Source organism: Sceloporus undulatus, chromosome 6, assembly GCF_019175285.1.
Source record: "Sceloporus undulatus isolate JIND9_A2432 ecotype Alabama chromosome 6, SceUnd_v1.1, whole genome shotgun sequence".
NCBI classification, from domain to species: Eukaryota; Metazoa; Chordata; class Lepidosauria; order Squamata; family Phrynosomatidae; genus Sceloporus; species Sceloporus undulatus.
The window spans coordinates 125,404,204-125,425,762 of record NC_056527.1 but is presented as its reverse complement, the minus strand read 5'-3'; the positions used below and the strand labels follow the sequence as shown (position 1 = coordinate 125,425,762).

The following is a 21,559-nucleotide window of genomic DNA, read 5'->3' as shown; positions in this document are numbered from 1 at the left end:
GTTTTAATCATACCCTTTGCTTGGGGTTGTGTACACCCAGAAGCAAAAAACCTATTCTTTGGCACACAGAAAAAGCTAGATCAAAGAGCCAACCCACATTACAGAAATCTGCAAGTTAGAATTAATTTATAAATATGGAAAGACCTTTTTTTAAGGCACACTGAATTCTTAGCAGACATTATCCGCCCCCATCCCCCTGGGCACTGAAGAACATTTTTGTGTCTGTTTGTGTTTCTAAAACATCTGGGCTTCTGCTTTGCTGATGTGGTTCAGTCTCAAAAGCATCAGCACTGCCAGCATCTGATAAAATAATGTCTACCGATATGAATTTCCTGTTGCAAGCCATTTCATTTTAGCAGTGGGAGCTAGCTGGCTGGATTCCTCCCTACACTTGAGTTGGGAGTTGCTCTTTCAGCACATACATCCCCGAGTAGCAAGGGATTGACATGCTCAGCACTCAACATTTGTGGGATTGCATCTTAAACCACATCTCATTGAGAATACAGGAAAACATATCCAGGAGTAGCCGTGGTGGCCACGTAGCAAAGGACAATAACATCCCAAATCCACAAAACCGTGATACCATTATTGCCCAACCAAAATGGACACAAGAAAAATTGCAACATGTATTTTGTGCATTTTGGTTGTCCAATAAAGGTATCACTGTTTTGTGGGTTTCTGAGAATACTAGTTAGGAGGTTCCTAGTGCATGAAGAGAGAAGAGTGCAAGAAAACCCACACAGAAGCCTTAAAAGAAACATCTCTGACCCATGGACTTGGCGTGGCCTATGAGGTCTCACCATCCCAAAGATACATAAGCTAATTCCATACTAATTTCTTTTTCCTTCCAACACTATCATGAAGCCTTTGAAACCAAAATTAGGGCAATGGCTTGGAAGTGAATCTCTACCAGAGAAGCAATACTATTACATACAGTGACAACTGTGAAACCAACTGCAGATGTAGCAATGGTTTGTTTAATTCTCCAGTCTAGATGAATCCAAGGAAACAATGATGTTACATGGCTGCTTTCTGTCTGGGAGAGTCAAGGCATCCATCTCCTACTTTTAAAAAAAGGATTGGATGAGATTTGGGAGAAAGGGGGGCAGGAGTGGAAACAGATGATGTATCCAAACCTACGAATGACAACCAGCATACCCAGGAGAATATCTTTGGCTCCAGCTACTACTTTCCTGAGCCACTGATATTTTGTTCCCCTAATTGGTTCCAAAATACAAAAGAGACAGATTAAACCTGGATTCCAAAGCACTGAACAACAGGGGACCTTGCATCCTAAAACCAAAACAATGAAACCCCAAACCTGACCATTAATTACTCACTCCAGTTGCCAAAACGTTTCTATATGCTTCCAATAAGGTTTTACAGCTCAGGAAACTACTAGGATAAAAGAAGCAAGCCAATTTTTAAAAAATGCATCAAGGGATGAACAAACGTTTTCCCACTAATTCAGCCACTGCTGTCCAATAAAAAAGGGGCATGTAGCACTTTAAACACATCGTCTGAAAACCAAAGGAAATGTTTTGAGGAAGGAGCTAGTGATTGAAGCTGGAGTCCAAGAGAAACGAACTTGGCCATAAATGCGCTTAAAAGAGCGAAAGGACTTTTGTTTTGTGTTACGGCGTCCTAGGTATGCAAGAATAGCTAAATGGGAGTGAAGCCCAGCTCAACAGCCATTCTGTTGGGTCTGGAAGGGAAAGCAACCACAAGATGTGCTCAATGACTGCTACTGGGGAAAAACCATAAACCATTTCAGGTTCCTAGGCAATAATACTTTTTTGTTTTGGGAAACAGTGTTTCATTGCATTTTTTAAAAAAGTGCCAGTGCTGCCATAGGAACCCATCTTTGGGTTTTCAGAAATTATATTATATTCCCCATGCAATTTTGTTCCTAAATTGATTGATTGATTCATTGATTGTTCTTGTAGGCCTTCAAGCCATTGCCAAGTTGGTGACCCGAAGGCAGGGTTTTCTAGAGCTGAGAGCGTGTGACTCATTCAACGTCACTCAATGAGTTTCCACGGCTGAACTGGGATTCAAATCCTGGACTACAGGGTTGTTGTAGTCAAACACTCAAACCACTACACTACATATCCCACCCTTTATCTGAAAATCTCAGGGCAGCTCACAATAAAATCAGCTTAAAACAATCTATAATTACAAAAGTTTAAAATATTAAAATATATTAGATAGTTTTTCAGTTTAAAAACAGACAATTTGGAATTACCATAAATGTTTCCCTTCTTTTAGGGAAGGAAGGACCATTGCTCAGCAGAAGGGCATGTCCTCTGCATGCCGAAGGGCAGTAAAGGTGATTTCTAGTATCTCCAGTTTAAAAGGATTAAGTAGCAGGTGGTATCTTCTCTGAGACTATGGGCAGAACACAAAGTTAATGTATATTTCTGGACTACTAGACCAAGTAGTCCCAAGTAGTCCTAGGGGACTACTAATCCCCTAACTATTCTCTATGTATGTGCCCTAAAAAAAGAATCACAGCAAAAAGAGCTGTTCCTTTCACCACTGGGTTAGCATGAATCCTTGTGGATGGCCATTTCCAATGCCCTGAAATGTTCTCTAAAATATCTCAACAAGTGTGTTAGTGTTCACACTGTTTTGCTTGGTATTAGCCCTCCCACCAGCTGCTCTGGTGCAGCTTTGGAGATATCAAAAGACAAACACTGCCATTTTACCCAAGGCCCCACGTTTCACTGGATCTGCTACATTACAGATATAGCACCAAACCGGAGCTGTCACAATTTCCATGTATCTCCTTGTATGAAATAAGCTTGCATGAAAAAACTGAGAGATTTTCTGGAATTGGGAGATTAAGATATTATTGCGTGCAGCACTTAACCATGGATGGCTGTCTAGAAAAGATGCCAAATCCTTCTTGTCATATACAAATATCTACGTCAGCCTAAATATCTAAACGCTGCATCCGCAGGAAAGAGGGCAACTGTAACGCTGTCATTCCAACACTTGTCAGTTGTCAACTAAACAAAACATCCCTTTGCTATCCACAAAACAGATTCTATTCAATCCTGTTTTGCCCTCTCTTAAGAATTATAGAGCAGAAATCAAAGTTGAAAAGGGCTTAGTCCTCTGTAGGTTAATTCACAGCCAAATGTTCAGACAGAAATGTCCATTCCTGACTTACGGCAACTCTAAAGCAAACCTGTCACAACATCTTCTCTTCAAGATCTGTTCAGAGAAGGGTTGACTTTGCCTTCCTTTGAGGCCAAGAGAAAGCGATTTGCCCAAGATCACCCTGTGGGTTTCCATGGCCGACTGGGGATTTGAACCCTGGTCTCCCAGAGTCCTAGTCCAACATTCAGATGAAGTGCCATGCTAGTATCTTTTCATGGGCAAAAAGAATTCACAGCAAGGCATCCAAAGGAAAAGACATCATCCAACACATTCAGAGGGCATCAACAGAAAACGAGAAGTAGCATTATGTGTACCAGCATTAACAAAGTACATCAGTAAAGGGATCAGTGACTTACATCATGGAAAGCAGATAGAGAGCTTTGGATAAAAATGAAAAGTGAGGGAAACAACAGTGCCAAGAAAACCCTATGATAGGGTAACCTTATGGTCATTATAAGGTGAAAATGGCTTGATGTCGCACAACAAAAACAACAACAAAAAACAGTGGGATTGTTCTGTGGATGGAACAGGCTCAACTGGGAAGAGCCGATTCCCGATCTCCATATTGCACCCTCAAAATAAGCTCCAAAGAGCTGGAAAATCCTTTCTTATTGCTTGGAGGGCTACAGCAGGACGCAAAAGGAAATCTCACACAAGGCAGAATTTAAGTCGGTAAGTTCAAAAGCAGCTGGCTCCCAAGAGAGAATATAGTACAGAGAGCTGTAATTTCTTTTTGTGTCACAATAATTGCTCTGAAGGATAATGATGAGGGATGTTGAGCGCTTCGAGACCTGGAATGTCAATAGATTATTTTGTCCCAAGATGGCAAAAAGAAGAAAGATTACCAGCTTGAAATTTTCAGAGCTTTCAAGTTTAAAAAAAAAAAATTGGATGAACGTCAGACTAATGTTTCTGCAGCTGAAAAAAAGATCTCTTCCAAAAGGTGCAGCCAGGAAAAAGAAAAGGCCAAATGGATTTAACATGAGAATAAAGAAAGAAGATTACAGTGATTTACTTCTGAATTTTATTTGTTAAAAGTAGCAACATTCTCTGTTGTGTGATGGGAAAGTATAAAAACACAGCATGGATGCAAACCTGCATACGTTTGCCCAGTTTCATTAATAAACTCCACGTTCTACAGAAACATGTTGGGCAATAACCAAAAACCAATGCATCCAAATCCCCCGCAAGTCAGGAAAAAGAAACAAATGGAGATACCTCCCTGCAAATACCAAAATTCCCTCAGTTTAAAACTATCAAGAAAATGTTACTTGCTTCAGTCCCACCCACAAAGGCAACGGTTCTCACAAATACTGCATTATTTTTATAACACTATTCTGTTTCCAAGAAATGTAACCTGTTGACACACAGCTCACAATGCAATACTTGGAATCTGGTGACTTCTAAACTCTGGATATACTTGAGCACAAGGGACACCTCCTGGTCCTACTCTCAATATCAAGACACATTAACTAGCCATTATTAATTAATTATTAGTAATTAATTATTAATTAGCAATTAGCATTGCCCCCTGCACCCACTTTTAGAAGTGTTAATGAGAAAAATGCTGTACACGTATGATTTTCTTCTTACAAATATGGCCCTGATTACAAGAGCTAAATGTACATGAGGCCCTCATGATGTATGTATGACTGCCATTGAAGCATGACAAGAGTATATTTTAATGCATATATTTGTCTTTTGGATTTATATCCTGTCTTTCACCTGGGATGAGATCCAAGGCAGCTATGTGATCCCATTTGGAATGTGATCCCACTCATTCAGTGAACACATAATCTGGAGTAAAAACCGATGTCCATAACTTCTTAGAGTGGACAACATTTACCAGGAGAAACAGTGGACAGAAATGTTTACCACTTTAAGGGATGACACCAATCCTATATAAATCTTTACCCATGCATCGTTGCTGCATCAAAAATAGAAAGAGGAAAGCAATTGTGAACATACACAAACCTGTAGTTTCTCTCTTACAAACCACATGGCTACCTCTCCATATGAACTTTACAGCAGAGAAGCTATAAAGAGGTTTCCTAACACTTTCAGTTTTGCTACAAAATGTGGAGATTGCTCTCATCACAAAGGACTCAAGTTCGAGGGCACAACTTCTCATTCCACACAAAGGAGTTCATAAGCTCAGGAGAACTAAGTACCAAGGCTGAAGGCCTCAGTGAACGCACTGAACTCAGACTTCTACTGTTTCAAGGCAAAATTGTGCAGGATTCCATTAGACAGCCACTGTCCCCAAAAATATGTCTAAAAGTGATTCCTGCTGAAATCAGTTGGGTATCCCCAAAGTATACATACTTAGGATCAAGTTCTAGGCTTGAGAGTGTAATCTTTGGCACCAGGAAGCTTTGTGAGGAACAGACATAATGAATGGGTACAGTATTTATACATGCATCACCATTTACCAACTCATTGCCTTCCAGATATGCTGAAATGCATATAGTCACATAAATCTTAATTTATCATTATAAAACTCACTCATCAGAGCACCAGCCTGAACACACCAATCTCATCTGATTTCAGAAGCTAAGCAAGGGGAGATGTGATTAACAAACAGAGAGAAGACCATAAGATAAAACCAGGATCTCCAAGTACAGCCAGGAAAGAGTTCTGCTTCAAATAATCTTGCATTAAAACTCTACTATCAGTCAAAGTTGGCAGTACTGGACTAGGGAGCCTTGGTGGCACAGTGGTTAAATGCCAGTAGTGAAGCCACAACATTGTGAGTTCGATCCCAAAGGGCTCCAGGTTGACTCAGCCTTCCATCCTTTCATAGGTCGGTAAAAGGGGTACCCAGCTTGTTTGGAGTAATTTGCTCACAGATCGTAAATCCCTTAGAAAGTGCTGAGTTCACTATGAAGTGGTATAGAAATGTAAATGCTATTGCTAGCTGGATCAGTGGTCTCACTCTACGCAGGGCATCTTCCCATGTATTAAACTATGTGAACCCCTGACTACAAACTTATCAACCTGAAGTGAAGCATGCCTTGTTAAATGTTCTATTCACCAACCGTTTTTTAAAATGTTACAAAGGTAGTATTTGACCAATGTCTTGTGTCTTGCAGCTGTTGTCACTCTTATCAACTATTTGTCATTTGTTACAAGTAGACCCTTTTCCTCATTTGCCCTAGAACCAGCAAGCACTCTCCTTCCTGCTCACAACTATTCATCAAGGAATCTTACTGATCATAGTGGTGCCTCCAGCCAGAGCAGCTTTCGTTCCTTGGAAGAAGTCATCAGAAGATGTCATCCCTTGATCAGGCATCTGGAAGCGAGTGTGGACATCGATTCCTCCAGGGACCACCATCCGTCCATGAGCCTCGATCGTCTTCACTCCTCCTGGCACAATCAGATTCTCTCCAATTTGCCTGAGAAGATATATTTATGCAGAGTCATACAAAGAAGTCATAACTCCATCCCCAAAGTTAAACACAAGGCCAAGTGTGATTCTAAACTTCCAAAACTCTCCCGCCACAGCTGCACAGTCTTATTTCTAGACATTTCAGCAACATAACCAATCATGGGAATGCACGAACCGCAGCTGCACTGAGCCATCCCTTTCATCCCTAGGGAGGAGGGAAAGTAGTGTATCACCTCTGCTTTGCCAGTTATCATTTTCATCATTGCACAGACATGCCTGCATAAATCTAAGAGGAGGAGCTGTGTCTCCCTGGCTCCCAGCTATGGAAATTCCAGCTGAACAGGGTATTAATGAATCTCTATGGTATTTACATTTGCATTCCAAAGCATATGGAGTGTTCACTATAAAGTGAACACCTTTACTGTACCATTTCATTCCAGTGCCAATTTCATTAACTACATGCCCATTGAAGTTGCCATTTCAGGCATTTGAAAAAGCGGGGTTTAGCCCGTGAAAGTTATGTGCCATCAAAATTTTGTCAATGTCTTATGGTGTTATGCACCTTCCAACTCTGGTCTTGGAAGGGAAGATATTACTGAACAATAGCTCCCACAATATCACAACCACTAGCTATGCTGACTAGAGCTGATGATAGGTACCATCCAACCACATCATATGTTCCCAAGGACCACATGGTCTCAATCCTTGCTTTGCAAGTTGCCCGTTATGATTTATTTTACAACAGTGTGCATTTCCAGGTAGAGCAATCCAATTCCAAAGAGGAAATGAATGGGTACTTACTTTATTAACCCATCTTCCATGTAAATGTCTGCATAGAATGACTGGTCATCGTTAACTATTTTGCCACCCTTGATCAAAAGGCGATCACTCTGAAACAAAAAGACATCAAGCAATGTAATATCTGTTCCCTATTTTGTCATAATTGATCAAAAGGTGATCCCTCTAAAACAAAGAGATATCAAACAATGCAATATTCCTTGGATGACAGTGTGCGATGGTTGATCAAACAGTGGAGGAAAGAGAAATCTATCTGTGAATTATTCAAAGGGTGTTTCATATAAACAAGTCAAGTGCTGTATTTTTAGCTGGGAAGATTAAATGCGGCTTCAGAACCACAGACAGCCTCCTTTCATCAATCCAGCGCTCAGCAAAGGAGGCATAGACTAGTAAAAGAAATGAGGTTACATTTACAGGGTGTGTCAACCTGTTTTATTAAGCTGCACCCGACACCAATTAAAACAAAATCTATCCAAGACTTGGCTACCGCAAAGCAGCACATGCCGTTTTAGTGGAAGAAAATTAACGGCTTTCCATAAGGCGACTTACTTTTACTTTAGCTGCGAGCTTAACTTTCTAAAAAGACGCCCACGGAGGTTAAAATCATCACTTGGCTTATTTCAAGAAAGCAGTAGGGAAACTGACCAAAAGTCTGTTGCCATGGGACTTGCAACACAAATATGCCCTTTCAGCTCAATTCTGGAAAGGTTTGAACTGAGTAGATACATTCAACCAAATTTATGTAGCTACTTCATTGAAACAATTCCACAAACAGTCACTAGTTAAGCTGGAGACAGAGAGAGGACCAGACCGAAATAACAAAGTACCTATGCTTCTCCAAGAGAAAAGCATAATAGAAAACAGATACAATGACACTGCAGTAGCGATACACCCAGCAGTGAAATTTTAAGGATGTCCTATTTCTGTTAACTTAATGCACAAGGTAAAAATATTAACAGGAGTAAGCGGAAAGACTATCAGAATGTATTTCAGATCTCTTGATGATTTGCTGCAGTTTGGCAGGTAAATATAAATATTAGTTCGCTTGAACTAATCACTTTTTTCTGTTTCAGTGTCTGCATAAAATACAGTACAGTCAGCCATCCATATCAACAGATCCTGCATCCATGGATTCAGTCCTCCATGATTTTAAGTATACATTTCAAAAAGCAAACCTTGATTTCCCCATTTTATACAAGGGATGCCATTTTACTATGCCATCATATATAATGGGATTTGAGCATACATGGATTTGGGTATCCATGGAGGGTCCTGGAACCAAACCCCAGCAGATACCAAGGGCCCACTGTATAAATTGTTTGCTTTGTAGCAACACAATAGTGCAGCTCTTCCAGGCAAATTTTGTGTTGGAACCTCTGATCTGGCCTAACTCAGATGTGGGTCTTTATTTCTTCATGCAGATCATCCCAGTGTTTGGCTCAGAGGATACTATATTATATTATATTATATTATATTATATTATATTATATTTTGTATGTCATCTTTCTTCCAGAAGGGACCCAAGGTGGTACTGAAATTGATAACTCCACTGACAGTTACTGAATTATATCTGGGCTCCCAACTGGTCATGTCTGCTTCAGCTTCCGCTTTTCAGTTTGCAGCTTCTGCTTCCTTTTCCCATTCATGCTACGGCTTTATTACACACACTTTAATGTTCTATTGGTATAGTTGTTGAACAGTTATGCTTTTGTTAGATATGTTAATATCTTCTTGCAATATTTGTTGTTAAATTGCCCTGGAATTTATTGGATGAATAGTGGCATTCAGGTTTTTTAAATAAATAAATAAGAAAGCTATAAATTGTTGTTGTTGTTGTATGCTTTGGTTCCCATAACCTATTTCAAATATGTCAAAAGCTGTTATGAGACAAGGAAGATCTGGCTAGAAGCAACACAAAAAAGAGGAATTGTTGTAGATCAGATGTATTTTACATGAATTGCATGCAGCCTATCTTCCTGACACTGAGGAGGCTCTCTGCAAACCACACAATACACCATTCTAGGCAAACTGGACTGAGACTGGACTAAAGAACCTACATATGGTCATTTATTTATTTCTTTATTTTTTCAAAGTGAAATAATTCCTCCAGTATAAAAGTGGAAAGTAATGCACTTTTCCAAAGGTCCTGTGAAGTTGTTCCATAATTTAGGGGCTACCACTAAAGATACTCCTTCTCTGGGGGCTGCCAACACACTTGATTTTACTGGACAGTCAGCAAGTAGACTGGATCCTGACAACCTCATGCTGAAAAACGAAAGACCTCATTCTAAAAAGAGAGAGTTTCCTGTACCTGAATTTAGCCAACATTTAGCCTCCGGTGAACCTGAAGTCCCTCTTATTAATCCCAGCCAGGGAGGCCTCTTGCTACCACACTTGTCCCTTCATATTCACTAGGGTTAGGGGCACAAGACCCCCGTGAATATGGAAAGTCCGCAAATAACAAAAGCACCATGTTTTTACCTGAGAGGACACCTCTTTAGGAATCTCTAGGTCCTCCAGTGCACCCCTGTGGTCAATGTCCGACAGACACTGACCATAGAGCTGCACAGAAGGAGCTACAAATGCCTAATAGAGCATTCTCTCTAGGAATCTCTAGGTCCTCCAGTGCAACTTTGTGGTCAACGTCTGACAGACACTGACCATAGAACTGCACTGGAGGAGCTACAATTGCCTAACAGAGATTCAGGGCAAAGCTTCTCCTTCTACTAGATATCTATTAGGACCTGTGAGCTGTCCCCTCAATAGGCTAAAAGTAAATCCCTACTCAAGGCAATAGGAGGTATGGACAGGCTCCTTCAACTCTCATATGTTAAGTCTGGTTTCCATCTGCCCAATTGGTCACCAATCCCCGTGTTATATGACTGTTAACTGAGCCACCTAGACCTTCTGAGATTTTAAAGCCTAAACCACATCTACCCAGAGCTTAGCCACAGAGCTGAAATGGGGATATGAAGAACTAGTTGCCCAACTAGATGCTCAATGGAGAAAATCTAAAGCTAGAGTACTTCCTGTACCTGACTATTGGGTCCATTTGTGGATATCCAGAAGGAGCTGCCCTTTTGTATACCTTCCATTTCCAACTTATGGCGACCCTTAGGCAAATCCTATCATGGGGTTTTCTTGGCAAGATTAACACAGAGTGGATTTGTTTTTTGTCTTCCTCTGAAGCTGAAAGAGTGTGACTTGCCCAAGGTGACTCAGTGGGCTTCCATGGCTGAGCAAGGATTCGAACCTTGGTCCCCAGAGTCACAATCCAATCTTCAAACACTGACTAGGTCATGCTGGCTCCAGCCCCTCATAACTGATTCTTTTTTTTTTTAGACTGATCTTTCCACTGATGTTTCTCCTCATGTTCAACTGAGACCTTCCACGCTGTGACTTAAACCCAGTAGATATAGCTTTAGGACAGCAAAGAATAAAAATTTGGCTCCTCCTCTGAGCTACAACTTTGAGTATTTGAAGAGTGTTGTCATGTCCCCTGACAGCATTCTTTTTCAGCAAAACCATGTTTAATCCTTGAGGCCTTTGGTTCTCCAGATGTTTTGACATACTATGACCATTCACAATGCCTGAACATAAGCAAGGAACTGTTGGAGCTGCAGTCAGTCACTTTATTTCTTTATATCCTACCTTTTCTGTAAGGTGCCTTGAGCCCAATACATCTGGAGGAGAAATGGAACTCCATGTGTTCTCCAGATGTTTTGAACTCAAGGCACCTCGAGTGGCAGTATATGGGAAATGTTGCTCTACAGCCATTTCTAAGCCCAGTGCAGCATGGCACGTCTGCAGCATGGCATAAACACACAGCTAATCTGGATTATGTGAGCTAGTCTCTTAAGAGTGTCGGGTCTGCCAGAACTTTCTGTGTTTCCAGCGGCTGAGCTGAAGCAGAGGTCTCCAAAGAGTATCTTGCGACCCATAACTGAGTCATGTCTGGATTGAAACACCATTGTGATAACTATGCTTTGGCAAGGGAAAAGACAGCAATCTAGACAACCACTGTAAAAGCACAAAAGGGTATGCAGTAAAATGCAAAATTAAATAAAAGCTGTGTTGCAAGTTAGAAAGGAATTCTGAAGTTGGAAGGTTGAAGGTCGCTGGACCAAATGAATTTCAAACTCTAACCAGGCTTTCCAATTCCATGCGTCTATTAATTGTTGGACGGAGGAGTGTTGCTTCTGGCAAAATTGGCCTCTGTGCTCAGTCAGTCACATGCCCAATTCTTTTTCATTGTTGTAACACTATTAACCCTGCAGAGCTTTCCCAGGTTTACACACTGAAATGAACCAGAGCGTATCCCATTCTCCCTTTTTATCTCCACTCAGCAGGGAAAATGAAAACACCATACAGCTAAAAGGCCTGCATCAGTGTCGAGTCGACACCAATCCAACCTTCAACAAGCCTTTTTCCGTGATTGTAAAGCTTCTAGACTCAGTGAGATAATAAAAATGTACAAAAGGGGGAGGAATCCTACAGATTCCACCAATCTATGGGAAGAGCCAGGTCAGGCGTTAAAAGAAAAAGACAAACCAGCACTCAAACCCAGCAGTCTGAGATGCTTCTAAAAAATAACTATTTCCACATCTCAACTATAATGCTCAGAAAGAGGCTTGGAAGACTAGGATGTGCCCCCCAAACATGTAGGGGACAGAGACGCAACCCTGGAGCATGGGGGAGCATTGAAAACCCTTCCCACTGAGGACTGATTTTGAGCGGTATTCCATGAAGATCTATTATGCTCACCCCCAGCCACACCGTCTACTGTATGGTCCATTGCACATGACAATCAGGTCCCTCCATAATGAATGGCGGACTTTTATATAACCGTTCCCTTTCCATCTCCCCGAGGGATCCCTGCAGGGGTGAACATGGGATGTTCAGAAAGGAGAGAGAAGAGAGCTGGGAATCCTATCAGAAGAGAAAGGATTGCATCTGATTTCTTTTCAAAGGAGAATAAATGGAGGTGGCGGTGGGGAAATGTGGAGCAAGAAGGCGGGGGTCTCCTGCATACAAACAGAGCACCATTTGTGCCCTTCCTTTCCACCCATTCGGTTCCCTACACAACACTGTTTTCTTGCAGGGGAAGGAAAGCAAAGGCGAACTGAGCCAACCATGCAGCCTCCATCTGCTCGTCGCCTCACCACAAGCGCCATTACCTCCTGCAAGAAAAGGAGGGAGGGAGAGAAAAAGCCAGCTTCATCCTCTGATCTCCATCACCTCCCTTTGTATGAGAAAAGTGTGCAGGGTATGCATGCATATGTGTGAGAGGTGCCAGCTTGTACCCACCCTATGCTCCTTTCCCTTCATCCTCACCCAAAAGGGCAATGCATGGGGCGTGTGGGGTGGGGCAGCCTCTGCCAAGGCTTCCTACCTGCAAGCTTGCCACTCTCACTCCACTAGCCAAAGATGTCTTTTTATCAAAGAGAAGAGAAAAAGAACATCCTTGCCGCGCATGTCCAGAAATGAATTAATTTGCCAAGGCTTCCTACCAGCAGCCTTGCCACTTTCTCTCCACTTTCCAAAAATGCATTTTATTAATATATATGTGTGTGTGTGTGTGCAGAACATCCTCAATGCACATGATCAGAGATGCATGCATTTGTCAAGGCTTCCTACCAGCTTTGCTACTCTCTCTCCACTTTCCAAAAATGTATAATATATTCATATACATACACACACACACACATATATATATATATGAATGCAGAACATTCTCCTTGCACATGACCAGAGAGGCATCCATTTGCCAAGGCTTCCTATCAGCAGCCTTGCCACGCTTTCCAAAAATTTATTCCATTAAATAAAGAAGATGGCAGAACATCCTTGCTGCACATGACCAGAAATGCATGCATTTTGCCAAGCCTTCCTACCAGTAGCCTTTCCAAATTCTCTCAATTTTCCCAAAATTGATTTTTGTTTTGTTTAAAAGAAGAAGAAAGCAGAACATCTTCATTGCACATAACCAGGAATGCATGCATGCCTTGCTTTCCCTGGCCAAAAACAATAATGCTGCCAGAAGCTCTACTCCTGGGATCAAGAATTGCACATTACAAAAACACACAGAGAGAAAAGGGATATATTTTCCTTCAATCCCTCCTCACAACTCTGCCCAGCACCCCATGGATCTTGCCCAGCTTGAACCCTTGCTGGGGTTTGAAAGGAAAGGGACAAAACAGAGCCTTCAAAGGCTTGGCTTGACCCACCAAAGGCTTCTTATGAAACACCCTTGATCATGCAATGCAGTCCAGCCCTGGGATCTGACTGTCTGTCTGTCTCTCTGTCTGCCTCCCACTGTCTATAGTCTATTCTGCCAAAGGGAAACAAAAAGAGGGTAACACATATATATATATATATATATATATATATATATATATATATATAGCCAACATCCCTTTGGAAAGATCCAGGTTGGCACATTCAGTGTTTCCCTTCTGTGGCAGCTACAAGATGCAAAACCAGAGAGGATGGAAAAATGAGACAGAGAAGGCAAGGTTTGCATCCTCAATGCAAAATGTAATCTTTTATATTATTTTTATATAAAATTACCCTCTTGCTATTTTTATTTTTATAGCTTCCCTCCTTTCTTTCTTTCTTTTTTTCCCAAGGGGAAAAAAAATAGAGACCTTTCCCAAAAGAGAGCTGGCTGGAAATGTTAAAATAAGGCAACCATTGTTCCTTTATCACCATCATGTCTTTTTTCTCTTCTACCATGTTCAACACAGATATAATAATCATACATTCAAGGCTGCATCTTTAAAGAAGCTTTGCTGGGTTTTCTTTGTTGCAAAGAATAATAAACCTGCCAGATTTATTTTTTCCCTTTCTTTTTAATCTATATTATATTTTATTTTTCCTTCCTAGACACAGAGACAGAAAAACACAAAGGCTTGCAAGCCACCCTCGTTGCCATTGTTTGCTTTTTTGTTTCTTTGCAAAGTTACATTATATATACATATATATATATATATATATATATATATAGATAGATACATAAGCTTCCTGAGGTTTGTACTCACCGTGATGCGAGGGATATTTTTCTTCCCTTGATATGACATCTTTGCAAGCTGCTGGCTTTGGGGAAAGCAAAACTCCCCCTACTCCAATATATATATATATATATATATATATATTAAAAATTAAAAATAAAAACTCCCTTGCTTTTCAGTTGCAAATTTAATAATAATAATAATAATAATAAATTTAAAAATGAAGCCCCCAAATTAATCCCTCAATTAGTGTTGCTTTTTTTAACCCCTCCTTAAGAAAGCAATAATAATTTTGCAAAAATTAAAATAAAATTGCATTTAAAAATAAATGCATGCAATGAGAGCAAGGCTTCCCAGCTGGTCTCTCACACCTCCCAAAAATAAATAAATAAATAAAACCCCGGATGGAGAAGGGGGGAAAACTGCCTTTCCTCCCTTCTGCTTTTGCAAACCCAGCCCAGTCCTCAGGCGGCAGGAAAAAGGAGGCTGCAGCAAGCAAAGAATCCAGCAAGCAAGCAAGCAATCAAAGCCACAGCACAAGGCGAGCCCCACCGCGCATGCGCCCTCGCCACGCCCTGTCCTCTATAGAGAAAGAGAAAGGCACACAGAGAAAAAAAAAAGGGCTGCTCTTGCTTCGGAGCCTGATTGGTCGGTTCGCTCCGTGGTATGCAAATAAGCCCCGCGTCTCGTCCAATGGGAAGCGAGTAGAACGTTGAGATGTAAAGTGGCGCAATGGAGGAAGCCACTGAGAGCCCGGCTGCGGTTTAAGGGGGGATATGGCTGAGAAAGGGAGGGTCGCCCTGAGCAGGAAGGAGAAGAGGTCCAGGGATGATGATGATGATGATGATGGTGGTGATGCAGGGACCACGCCTTCCTTTTTATGATTGCTTTCCATGGGATGCAATAATGAAGGGATTAATATACATTACTGTATTATGCAAGTAGAGTCTGCAATTGCAAGAAGGGAGAGATGCAGAGGGGGGTTCTTTTGCTTTGCAAGGGGTCTTGCAAATTTCCCTGCTGCAAACCCAATGGGCAGGTCACACTCTCTCAGCCTCAGGGTGATCAGATGTCTTGACCCCATGCTTTCCATGGGATGCAGACAGAGTCTAAGAGAGAGGAGGGACTTGTTTGTGTTTTGCAAGGATTCTTCGGAATTTCCCTGCATTAAAGCCACTGGGGGACTTTAAGCAAGTCACACTCTCTCAACCTCAGGGTGATCAGATGTCTTGACCCCATGCTTTCCATGGGATGCAGGCAGAGTCTAAGGAAAGAAAGAGAGAGGAGGGGCTTCATTTGCTTTGCAAAGATTCCTCCAGATTTCCCTGCATTAAAGCCACTGGGGGACCTTAGTCACACTCTCTCAGCCTAAGGATGACCATGGGATGCACACAGAGTCTGAGAAGGGAGAGGCTTCCTTTACTTTGCAAGGCTTTTTTCCAAATTTCCCAGCATTAAAGCCACTGGGGATTTTGGGCAGTCACACTCTCTCAGCCTCAGGATGATCAGATGTCCTGACCATGCCTTCCATGGAATGGACGCAGAGTCTAAGGGAAGAGAAAGAGAGATGTTCTGACCATGCTTCCAAGTCGCCTTTGCTTTGGAAGGATTCTTCTAAATTTCTCTGTATTAAATCCACTGGGAGAACCTTGGGCAAGTCACACTCTCTCAGCCTCAGAGGAAGGCAACACAACATGCAACTGCAGCGACAGCAGGGTGAGGATTGCTTTCAACACCCACCAGTTCTTGCTACTTATAAACTGCAAATTATAAATGAGAAATCTGAAATATGGGCAAGAAATTATTGTTATTATTATCATTATTATTTTGTGTGCCTTCAAGCCATTTCCAGTGACCCTAAGGCTGCCATATCCTGGGCTTTTCTTGGCAAGATTTGTTCAGAGGTTTGCCATTGCTTTCCCCTGAGGCTGAGAGAGTGTGACTTCTTGCCCAGTGGGTTTCATAGCTGAGCATTATCCTCATTACCATTATTATTATTATTATTATTATTATTATTATTATTATCTATATCCAGTCCTTTTCCCAAAACTAGGACTCAGGCCGGCTCACCATATTAAAAAAAACACAGTCCAATTAAAAACATAACAAAAGGGAACATTAGAATTATTACATCATTACAATAGTAATTACAATTACACTATTACATTATTACAATAGTACTTGAGTCCCTATATCAGGGAGAAAGGTGGGATATAAGTAAATAAGATTATTAGTGGTGTTGTTGTTAATGTGAATATTAATATTATTATTATTATTATCTCTCCCTAGCCTCCTTTCCTTGCACCATCCGCAGGCCAGTGCAGCAAACCAGAGGTTGTGATCTCTGCACCATGAATTGCACAGTGATGCTGGATTGAGAGAGAGGCGATGGGATCCGCAGTCTTGCAGATGAGATGCTGGTGCTGCTGAACAACTGTCCACGCCCTGCTCTTGCCAACCAGACAGAAAAGAAGGAGGGAGGATAGGAAGGAAGGAAGGAATATTTTTTGTTTTCCCACCTCTCTTTTCCTTATTGCCACTAGCAATCGCTTGGCGCTTTTCCTTCTTAGCATGCGGCTGCAAGAGCAGATAGCAAGGGCATTGTTCGCCTGGCAGCAGAAAGCAGCAGAGCTTGGATAGACTAGAAGCTCCTTTATTTCCCTCCTCCTCCCTTTCATTGGAAATGTCTCATTTTGGCTTTTCTTGGGGGAAAAAATTAAGAAATTCTAAAAAATTAGGGAGAAATGGCAAATTTTGCCATTCAAAAAAAGGAAAAGTTTGCATTCGATGACAAAATCCTGGTGGAAAAGAAAGGCGTGCCATTTTAAAAAGCCTTTTTTAAAAGTGTGGCTCGCGAATTTGAGCTGGTTTACTGATACACAGCTCCATGCTGTTCACTCTTCCAGAAGATAAGGATTTACTACAGATCAGGATTATTATTTTAATCTTTTTTAACAAAGCAAAACAACCGCTTTCTGTTTATGGCCCAGTTATAAACATACATGCATACATACACTGGCTGGGTATAAATACAAGCATGCTTCAGTTAACAAAGATGCCAATAAAGAAATTCTTTTTCTTCTTCACAAAGGCTTTTTGCACCCAACCAGCCCTTTTCCTCCTGGGCTGCATCCGCACTGCCAAAATAATCCAGTTTGACACCACGTTAACTACAATGGCTCAATGCCATGGAATCCTAGCAATTGTAGTTTGTTGTGGCACCACTGGTCACCCATTGGTTTTCATGGCTGAGCCGTGAATCAAACCCTGGTCTCCAAAGTCTGATGCTCAAACCACTACGCAACGCTGGCTCCCATCTCACTCCTCTTGGGCTGAATGTAACTTAGGCAGAAGGTTACTCAAAGGCTTTCAAGTACTAGTAGGTGGTAGCCCCATTAAAGGATGAAAATGACACCCACCAAGGGTAAACTGGCTTGTCCTGAACTGCCCCTGTTATTGTTCACACCTTTGAAGTACAGTTACTATTCAGTTACGAAGGCTGGATAAGGACAGTTTAGTCCCCTTTCGGTCTGTCCTAATACTTTTAATACTGGTGTAGAAGCCAGCATGGTGTAGTGGTTTGAGGATTGGAGACCATGGTTCAAGTTCCCATTCATCCATGGGAAACCCACTAGGTGACCTTTGGCAAATCACATTCTCTCAGCCTCAGAGGATGGCAATGGCAAACCCTCGCTGAAGAAACGTGCCAAGAAGAACCCATAATAGATTTGCCTTTGGTTCTCCATAAGTCCAAAATGACTTGAAGGCACATTACAACAAGAAGCATAAGATGGGATAGACTCTCAGCCTTGCTCATGGTACACAATTTTCCCAAGAGGCACTTTTAGCATCATCCGGGCCATCTGTACATTATATCAGATACAGAGTGGTTGCCTAAGACTGTTTCCAACAAACATTCTTGTTCCTTACAGAATGACAAAGTTGGATGTGGACAATGGACCGAATCCACCTTTTTGACAACAGCTCAATGCAGGATCTCCCAGTAAAGCATCCCTATCTGGGTAGGTGTCCAGCCTCTTTTTGAAGACATCCATTCTTATCATTGTTATCCTTCTCAATTCAATAAATTGAGTTTGGGGGGGGGGAATAGTATTCTGCTCCAGCCAATGCTACTATAGCATGCTCTTCAACATTTCACAGATGAAAAGCAGGACGTCTGTGACTGAGTCACATCAGAATGTGGTCAGAAGGGTGTGGACAAGAGGCAATGGTTATTAATGGGGAGGAACACCAAAAACTATAATTTTACACAGAGAGGCTCTGGACTTTATGTACTCAGTTTACAAAGCGCAAGCCTCCACCTCTTCCTGCTCAGTCAATTGAAGGCAAATTACTTCTGCACTTTGAATTTCTCCTTTCAATCCTATCTTCCTGAGGACTGAAGAAGTGCAACTGGGAGACTATAGTGGGCTAGATAAAGCCTGTGAGCAAGGAACTCTTATGGGTTGAGATCAACACTAAGGCCGTTAACAACAACAACAAACTCAGCTAATTCACACCATTTTCCAAAAGAGATTGGACGAGATATATGGGAAGTTACTCTTCTTTTCTGGAAGAGGGCAGGTCAATAGGCAGACACACCAAGGACAAAAAAGGAGCAGAGTCATGAGGCTGCAAGGGTTGGCAGTGGGCCTCTATGGGGCATAGCCAAATAATGTTGTCTGCCAATGCAAGTCCTGCTGCTCATCCTTATTAAAATCATGCAACACTCAGCTGTTTTGGGTTTATCGGTTTAATGACTGAAGCAGTGAACCAAACAGGCATGGGATCTACTGTGGATTTGTCAGGAAGAGGCCAATGTCTGCCCTAAATCACAGTCCCAAACCACATCTGGTGGTATACATTCTCCAACACATGGACCTACATTCTGAGATGTGACAGGCAGAAGCAGTTGTTCTGTTCACCTGCCAAGGGGACAAGAGCCTAGATCAGCAGTTTTCAACCCATGGGTCGTGACCACAGGGGTCTCCTAAGACCATTGGAAAATGCATGTTTTTAATTGCAGTTATGAAGTAGCAATGAAAATAATGTTATGGTTGGGGGTCACCACAACATGAGGAACTGTATTAAAGGGTCACGGCATTAGGAAGGCTGAGAACCAGTGGCCTAGATCCTAGTATTATACCAGGTTTACAACTATGGGCCAAAACACACAGGCAAAATAAAGCAACTTCTAGCTGCTTTGAAGCCACGGCGTTTATACAATGCATGCAAGGAAAGTAGGTGGAAACTGGAACAAAGTCAGGCTCCAGGGCTAAAAACAGGAGCAAAAATAACCCAGGATACTCCATCTTAGTGCAGAAAATGCACATCTTTGCCCCTGCATATAAATGGCTCGGTACCAGTGCGGAGATGTGGCAATGGGAAAAAATGAACATGCAACCCCCAAATGGATGCAATTACATCATACACAAATCAGGCAGTCCAACAGGGGGAAATGAGGTGAAGTGAGGTGAAGGGGGCATATATGGGGGTTCCATGCAACTGTATTGAAATGAGATCTGGTGTTGCAGCCACAATGTTGTGATTTCGATCCTGGAGGGCTCCAAGGTTGACTCAGCCTTCCCTCCTTTGGTAGGTTGGTAAAATTAGTATCCAGCTTGCTGGGGGCAATTGGCTAGCACTCCTAAACTGCTTAGAGAGTGCATAGTTCACTATGAAGCAGTATAGAAATGTAGGTGCTATTGCTATTACTCAGCGCACCAATGTGGTGCACGGCCGGAGCATCACACATGCAGCTATGTGGCTGATGAAAGGGGTAGCCATCCAATGAGATGGCATCTGGGTGGGACATGGGAGGTACTGGGAGGTCACCTGTTATATGTTCGTGTGATGGCGCACATGCATGTTGAGAAGGTGACAATAAAAATAATCCCACAACACAGCTTGATGCCACATCATGTGGACTGCCTATCAGTATTCGGTCTGCTTTGGGAGTGGGTCAAATGCACAGCAAGGTTTTGACCCGCTTTCAGAAAAAAGCAGGTTCAAACTACTTTTTTTACCCATCTGCTCCAGCCCACAATCCTGTACAGAAATAATCCTACTGAGATCAATAAAATTTACTCTCAAGTAAGTGTGTATAGATTTGCCTTAGGCTGCATCTGGACTGCAGAATTAATGCAGTGTGACATCACTTTAACTGCCATGCCTTAATGCTATGGAATCAGGATTTGTAGTTTGTTTTGGCATCAGAGCCATTATCAGATTAAAAGGTTCCACATCCTTGCTTTGAAAAGCAAGTGGTTCTTTCTTTTGGGCATGTGGAATGCAATAATATCCCACCTCCAAGATTAAGGTTAGTACTACAGCAAACAAATGTGAACTGCTTTTCAAAAGCAATGCCTAATGGCCAGAGGTCTCAAAAGAAAAGAGCTAGTAATGATTAGCCATAAAAATTCAAATGCAAAAGCTTCTTACAGATCAACATCAATCAAATTTGCAATGCTCAGCTCAGAGGGGTGCATTTGCCCTCTGGAAGGCTACGCATTTTGAAAAAATGATAACTGAAAATGAATGTTTTATTTGTACTTATTTGTTCTGCAAAAGACACCAAAGCAGGCATTACAAGCCTAATTCCACACAGGTACTTCTACAGTTCCAGACATTCAGATTTTTAGATCCTATCTGTGTATGAATTAGATAAGAGAACTATATGAATGGAGACTTTAAAATTGTATCATCTGGACTTAAGGTAGCATAGACACCAGCTGTCTAATAGTAAGCAGCATTCACATCCAGAGATTTCCAGACATCTGCAGGTTACCTTATATGTACTGCTTCTTCATTGTATATATTATTAAGAACTGTGCAATATAGATCCTCAATATTTATATTTCATGGCACATGTACTCTTGGTTTAGACAGATGAGAAAAAATATAGCATATCTAGCTCATTTCGAAGTGGGGGGTCGGAGGAGGTAGGAGGGAGCTCAATGTAAGGAACATCCATTACAGGGGACAGACCAATCATTTCTTTGTTCAATGCTAACCTAGAAGCTTTTGAGGACATACATATATGTGTGTGTGTGTGTATATATATACACACACATATACGAAGAATGGTACATGATCACTCCTAAAAGTCTGTTTAATCCTGCCTGATATGTCAACATAAACATATGAATTTAATAATAATAATAATAATAATAATAATAATAATAATAATAATAATAATAAT

General features: G+C 41.6%; 1 protein-coding gene across 1 annotated transcript in view; it reads right to left on the bottom strand.

The window, feature by feature from the left end:
* Window positions 1-21,559, bottom strand: part of DPYSL2 (dihydropyrimidinase like 2) — a 52,517-nt gene that overhangs the window by 20,529 nt on the left and 10,429 nt on the right. The window contains 2 exon segments of the mRNA XM_042476820.1: window positions 6,376-6,560; window positions 7,355-7,443. Of these exon segments, the coding sequence (XP_042332754.1) occupies window positions 6,376-6,560; window positions 7,355-7,443 (274 nt within the window).